This window comes from Littorina saxatilis, linkage group LG8 (genome assembly GCF_037325665.1).
Source record: "Littorina saxatilis isolate snail1 linkage group LG8, US_GU_Lsax_2.0, whole genome shotgun sequence".
NCBI classification, from domain to species: Eukaryota; Metazoa; Mollusca; class Gastropoda; order Littorinimorpha; family Littorinidae; genus Littorina; species Littorina saxatilis.
Genome location: NC_090252.1, coordinates 21278696 through 21286598, shown reverse-complemented (window position 1 = coordinate 21286598; position 7903 = coordinate 21278696). Strand labels below are relative to the sequence as shown.

Below are 7903 nucleotides of genomic sequence, written 5' to 3'. Positions count from 1 at the left end.
TCCATCATTTTCTGATTCCAAAAACATATACATGTGTTATATTTGGATTAAAAACAAGCTCTGACATTTAAAAATATAAACATTATTATCAATTTTTTTTCCAAATCAATTTAAAAACACTTTCATCTTAATTCTTGTCGGTTCCTGATTCCAAAAACATATAGATATGATATGTTTGGATTAAAAACACGCTCAGAAAGTTAAAACGAAGAGAGGTACAGAAAAGCGTGCTATCCTTCTCAGCGCAACTACTACCCCGCTCTTCTTGTCAATATTACTGCCTTCGCCATGAGCGGTGGACTGACGATGCTACGAGTATACGGTCTTGCTGAAACATTGCATTGCGTTCAGTTTCATTCTGTGAGTTCGACAGCTACTTGACTAATGGTTGTATTTTCGCCTTACGCGACTTGTTTCTTTATTGTCCTATATCGCTGGCGATTTCGGATCGCTTCCTCCAAATGAAAAGCTAGCAGCAACAGAGTCGCGCTTGTGGTCCAAGTTGTGGAGTGTGTCCAAGATGTGGAATATGTCCACGTTGTGATATGTGTCCAAGATATGGTATGTGTCCAAGTTTTGGTATGTGTCCAAAATGTGGTAATGTGTCCAAGATGTGGTAATGTGTCCAAGTTGTGGTATGTGTCCAAGTTGTGGTATGTGTCCAAGCTATGGAATGTGTCCAAGATGTGGTATGTATCCAAGTTGTGGTATGTGTCCAAGTTGTGATATGTGTCCAAGGTGTGGCATGTGTCCAAGATGTTGTATGTGTCCAAGTTGTTGTATTAGTCTAAGATGTGGTCTGTGTCCAAGTTGTGGAATGTCTCCAAGATGTGGTATGTGTCCAAGTTGTGGTATGTGTCCAAGATGTGGTATGTGTCCAAGACGTGGTAATGCGTCAAAGTTGTGGTATGTGTCCAAGTTGTGGAAAGTGATGGGACAATAAGAAATGAAAAACAAATCTAATAGATTCATTTACTTTGGGGTAGCGCGACTGTTGTTGCTAGCTTTCCACTGGGAGGATGCGATCCGAATTTCCCAGCGATGGGACACAAAAGAAAATTAAAAAAAATGCCCATAGATCCCTTGACTTTGGGGAAGCGCGACTCTGTTGCTGCTAGCTTTCCACTGGGAGGAAGTGACCCGAATTTCTTAGCGACGGGACAATCTAGTAATGAAAAAAATCTAAACACCAACAGTCGCGTTACCCCAAAAGTCAAGGGATTTTGTTTTTGTGCCTTGACTTTAGAGATGACAAGAAAATATCGGAAGCAAAAAAACATTTACAAATCACGAGGCGCACAGACTCTTGATTTTAACCCCCGGGCTCAAAACGGTAAGGTTCAGCAGCTTAAGTTGCTTCTGCCATGATTACTGCTTGTGACGTCATCGGAATTTTTACCCAGAATTCACCACTTCCGCACTCTTGCGGAAGTTCGCGATACAATTGCCGCCAGATCGGAACGCAAAAACGCTTCGCTTCAGCCACGAAATTCGTCGGATTATATGGCCCAAAACGATTCCGAAATAAACTAAACCCTTTGAGGGAAGGTGAGAAAACCATTTCCTACGGCATGCATAATTATGTCTGGTTAACCATAGTCACGCCAAAACGCAAATGAACGCGTTTTTGACACCAAAAAAAGCCTTTAAAAGATTCATAACAATTTCTAATTGTCTTGTGTGTTGGCTAGCCCAGAGAAAATATGTATACTCAGACACCTGTGTGACCTCATTTCTAACACTATGACATCATAACATGATGCCATCACCTATTGTCTAGCCAAGACTGTGACGAAATCAAACAATGACATCATTAAGGTTGATGGTATCAAAACTTATCTTTCAGGGGTGAACAATTTCTCCAGCAAACATGTTCATGCTGTGACTCTGAAAGTTGATGAAAACAAGCCAAATCTGTGTCATGTCTGCTGATTATCAACACCAACAATTGTGTGAAATGTGGAGGCTTTTGATCCCAAAATAACTGGAAAAGGATCAACAAACATGTCCCCGCTGCGACCCCAAAATATGACGATGGTAAACCAAACTAAGGTCATGTTGGAAGATGATTAAACCCTTGAAGAACAACCCTATAGCTTCAAAAACGTCTGCAATAACGTGAATGTTAGGTTATTATGAATCGAACATAACCCTTGTGACCATAAAACTTGACGAAGGTCAAGTCGGGAGTATATCAAACCCTAAAAGTGTACAATGTTTCAAAGCTCTAGCTTCGCAAACATCCGAGATAACCTTAACGTTAAGTTTTTTTGTTTATGAAACGAACGTGATACCGCTGTGACCCGTAAATTTGACGAGGGTCAACCAAACTGGGGTCACTTCGTGAGATCATCAAACCCTATAAGAGCGTGCTAAGTTTTTAGATATCTAGCTTGAAAAACATCCGAGATAACCTCAACGTTAAGTTTTTTGTCCATACAGCCGGAGACATATGAATCCTAATACTCAATAATTACTCAGGTGAATCAATAACAAGTCGCGTAAGGCGAAAATACAACATTTAGTCAAGTAGCTGTCGAACTCACAGAATTAAACTAAACGCAATACAAAGCAGCAAGACCGTATACTCGTAGCATCGTCAGTCCACCGCTCACGGCAAAGGCAGTGACATTGACAACAAGAGCGGGGTAGTAGTTGCGCTGAGAACGATAGCACGCTTTTCTGTACCTCTCTTCGTTTTAACTTTCTGAGCGTGTTTTTAATCCAAACATATCATATATATATGTTTTTGGAATCAGGAACCGACAAGGAATAAGATGAAAGTGTTTTTAAATTGATTTCGAAAATTTAATTTTGATAATAATTTTTATATATTTAATTTTCAGAGCTTGTTTTTAATCCAAATATAACATATTTATATGTTTTTGGAATCAGCAAATGATGGAGAATAAGATGAACGTAAATGTAGATCGTTTTAGAAAAGAAATATTTTTTTTACAATTTTCAGATTTTTAATGACCAAAGTCATTAATTAATTTTTAAGCCACCACGGTGAAATGTCCAAAGTCCGGGCTTCGTCGAACAATACTTGACCAAAATGTCAACCAATTTGGTTTAAAAATTAGGGCGTGACAGTGCCGCCTCAACTTTCACGAAAAGCCGAATATGACGTCATCAAATACATTTATCCAAAAAATGAAAAAAAGTATGGGGATATCATACCCAGGAACTTTCATGTCAAATGTCATAAAGATTGGTCCGGTAGTTTGGTCTGAATCGCTCTACACGCACGCACGCACGCACACACACACACACACACACACACACACACACACACACACACACACACACACACACACACACACACACACACACACACATACACCACGACCCTCGTCTCGATTCCCCCCTCGATGTTAAAACATTTAGTCACTTGACTAAATGTAAAAACACAGAAAATAACATAACACCTAGTTATTTCAGATTTAGATGGAATTGAAAAAAATCCTTGTCGTAAGTCACTTTCGTTTCTATAAATGCTTCAGGGAGAATGAATTCTCTTAAGTACTAACGCGCACACTTTACAGCAATACCATTATTTTGTATGCTGGATTAAACTTATAATTAATTGAGCAATAGATATTTTAAAAATATCAATGATCAGCGATAAACGCAGACGATGTTCCGATCTCACTTGGTTTCGTTTACTTCTGTAATGTACGCAAAATAAACTAACTGACTTAACGCAGTTGTCAATGTGCTGTGATGGAATAGAGAGTCGAAAACTTTCCAATTGTTGACTCTGGAATATCTGACTTAAAACAGGTCTTTAGCATGTGGACAAGTCTGTTTAAGTTTCATAATTAACGCTCATGTCCCCTAACTCTTACCCAGTATCATGGACGTGCACTATTAAATATAACTAATCAGCACTACGCACAGAGCTTACCTTCAAAAGCTTTTCCTGCAGAGTTACTACGGCATAATGATTTTTTTTGTTCCGTCCCGTTGACTGATGTCCAAGAAAAGATGACTCCACCCTCCTCACAGTCTGCGAATACAGAATACAGAATCTTTAATTGCCCAAGGTTGGGAATTTTTGATGACATTGCGGTTAAGACACATTTCAATCCAGCCAAATACACCAACACACGCATCGATTATACAAACTAATCAAAAACAACATTCATTTAAAAAACAACACTGGACAGCATGAATTTAAAGATACATTCACTAAAACTAACAGTATACACTATTGCAATGGTGGTCTGAATATGATTGACATGTATACTTTTGTGGCATCAGTAAACATACATTGGATACGCAGATTAAAGATGTTTGAATTTGATGTAAAAATGCTTATTTTTGATATAATACCTGGAATGAAAGACATATTTGAAGTAGGTGCCGAGTATGCAAATGTGTTAATGAAACAATGTGGTAACCCTTTTTGAAAGGATGTTTTGAAACATGATAAGAAATGCTGTTCCTTAAGCGAGGTAATTAATGTGAATGATTTTGTTTCCGAATGTATAGATTACGGTTTGAGCATTATACGAGACCACGGTACAATAGTATATAAGCAATGGATTGAAAATCATGTAGTGTGTGTCTACATTTAAATTGAAGGCTTTTTTACCTTTGAAGAATTTAGATTACATTTTCCTTTTGTTCAAACTAATTTTGTTCCCAAAATATCAGAGAAACGTAAAAATTGATTCGTTGAATGGTTTTCAGATTAAGGATTATAAACCGTCACTGGGCGAAAAGTCACGTTCTGGCACTATAACGTGGCATATAACATGAAACATGAAGTTAATCAACTGAATTTTGTGGCATTAAACCTGTGCGATTCACATCAAGTTAGAAAAACTGCCGTAACGCAATAAAATCCCAGGGATTTTAGCGGGGTGCAAAACACGGTAAAACATCGAGTTTTGGTGTCTGCGTTTTTGGACGTTTTCGCTACGTTAACGCACGGCGCTTCACGTCGTGTTAAACGCGTTTCAGCAGTGCGCAAAACACCACAAAACCTATGGAGTTACGATAAGTTTTTCTGGTTTCTAAAACTTGATGTTAGAGTGTTGTTTTGATGGATTATTTTGCGTTTTAATCAGCCTGGTGCCGAACCCCGGCCGCCTCTCGGCGAGTCTGCAGAATCAGACGATTATCGGCTCCCTCTCTCTCTCTCTAGTTTCTCTCTCAGCACGGTCACACACACACACACACACACACACACACACACACACACACACACACACACACACACACACACACACACACACACATACACACACACACTGACATTCACACCGTCGCTGCACACAGCACACACACATGCACACACACACACACACACACACACACACACACACACACACACACATACACTGTGACTAATTATAACACTGACTGACCATCACACACACACACACACTGGCACACAGTGACACACACACACCCGGCCCTTGAACTGACACACACACACACACACACACACACACACACACACACGCACACACACACAACTGAACACACACATGCACACACTGATCATCAGTTTATAAATGTAAAAAAAAAGTGCAGTGCATATACATTTTTGGGGGGTATCTCTTATTTTCTCTATATGAGCCTTGTCACGTGTACACTGATGAGAGTATGCATTGCCCGTGCGTTGAGCAGAAAAAGTAGGTCAGTTCTTAGCCTGAAAATTTAGTGGAGCAAGATTTTAAGTTTCCTTCTATATTGCTATGCACCTTTTGCTTGGGTGCACAAGCCGAGTTAATCGTTTTCCCATGTGTTGCTTGGGACCTGTAAGGCCCAGCGAAGCGGCGATTGACCACAGATAGGCCTTTGTTCTACTTCCCCCCTACTCCCCCCCACCCCCGCCCCGAAACATCCGTCCGAGATGGTGGCTACTGACTGGACTTGCAACTTTCTCAACTTGTACGTACAGTACAAACTGAATTGACTCGAATTTGAGTTTTGGGATTTCTCTTGCTCTACCTTTTCTGATAATGTTTTACTCACCTCGTGTTTAGATGCAATACATAATGTCTCTTTACATTTAGTCAAGTTTTGACTAAATGTTTTAACTTAGAGGGGGAATCGAGACGAGTGTCGTGGTGTATGTGTGTGTGTGTGTGTGTGTGTGTGTGTGTGTGTGTGTGTGTGTGTGTGTGTGTGTGTGTGTGTGTGTGTGTGTGTGTGTGTGTGTGTGTGTAGAGCGATTCAGACCAAACTACTAGACCGATCTTTATGACATTTTACATGAGAGTTCCTGGGAATGATATCCCCGGACATTTTTTTCTTTTTTTCGATAAATACCTTTGATGACGCCATATCCGGCTTTTTGTAAAAGTTGAGGCGGCACTGTCACACCCTCATTTTTCAATCAAATTGATTGCAATTTTGGCCAAGCAATTTTCGACAAAGGCCGGACTTCGGTATTGCATTTCAGCTTGGTGGCTTAAAAATTAATTGATGACTTTGGTCATTAAAAATCTGAACATTGTAAAAAATATATTTATTTTTATAAAACGATCCACATTTACGTTCATCTTATTTTTCATCATTTTCTGATTTCAAAAACATATAAATATGTCATATTTGGATTAAAAACAAGCTCTGAAAATTAAAAATATAAAAACTATTATCAAAATTAAATTGTCGAAGTCAATTTAAAAACACTTTCATCGTATTTCCTGTCGGTTGCTGATTCAAAAAACATATATATATGATATGTTTGGATTAAAAACACGCTCAGAAAGTTAAAACGAAGCGTGCGTACAGAAAAGCGTACAGAAAAGCGTGCTATCCTTCTCAGTGCAACTACTACCCCGCTTTTCTTGTCAATTCCACTGCCTTTGCCACGAGCGGTGGACTGACGATGCTAGGCCTACGAGTATACGGTCTTGCAGAAAAAAATTGCATTGCGTTCAGTTTCATTCTGTGAGTTCGACAGCTTGACTAAATGTAGTATTTTCGCCTTACTTAACTTGCTTTGTTTTAGGATCGATTTTGATAATGATTGAGAAAGGAGAATACACGGTGTTAGTTTTACAGACGGTTTATTGAAGTTTGAGTAAAGAAGTGCGAGGTTTGTCCCCTCCCTTTCGATTCGTTTTCCTTCCCCTTCTTTAGTTTGCTATTATTGTGCTTATCGTTTCCTGCTTCTACACACACACACATACACACACATACACACACACACACACACACACACACACACACACACACACACACACACACACACACACACAAATCGAATCTAAAACTATATGAAAGAGCCGAAATGGCTGCACTCTAACTCATCTTTGATCTCCCAAAAGACTCTATAAACAAACCGTGTATCAAGAGGCTGGCTGGCTGCCCCTCGATGAAGAAAGAAGACTAAAGTCGGCCCAGTAGTATCAAGATCAAGTACTTTTGACAATGCTGTGAACGAAGAGCTCACTGCTGAGTTCGACACAATAACCTCGGCCTCTTACCAAAACCTAAAAAGAAAAACACCCAAAATACACGAAGCAACGATCCCACTAGCAGACTATATTATGTTCAACCGATATTTCAAGAAAGTGGGGGTAAACCCAGGTAGGATGGCCCACATTCCCATTCACCCCTTCCCATTTTGGTTTATGGAATCCCCCATTATCACCCCTGATCATGATCTGGGTGTAACAAAAAAATATAACCCTGTACTTGTCTCATCAATAGTAAAAGAAATAATTTCAAACAATAACAAAGATCACCTACAAATATTTAATTACGACTAAAAAAAAAATGATGACCAAGCTGACTGTGCTTTTGTCATTCCTGACCTCAAAATCAGTTTCAAAAAAAGTAAACTCAACAAGGATGTGTCCATTTTCCCTGCAGAAATGTACGTTATCTTAAGTGCATGCCACTATATCAATGACCCCCCTCGACCTCCAACAAGAGT

General features: G+C 39.4%; 1 protein-coding gene across 1 annotated transcript in view; it reads right to left on the bottom strand.

The window, feature by feature from the left end:
• The window catches only part of LOC138974552 (uncharacterized), a 315190-nt gene that overhangs the window by 21143 nt on the left and 286144 nt on the right, over positions 1-7903 (bottom strand). Inside the window, exon 72 of the mRNA XM_070347269.1 lies at positions 3911-4012. Within this exon, the coding sequence (XP_070203370.1) occupies positions 3911-4012 (102 nt within the window). The remainder of the gene's footprint in view (positions 1-3910; positions 4013-7903) is intronic.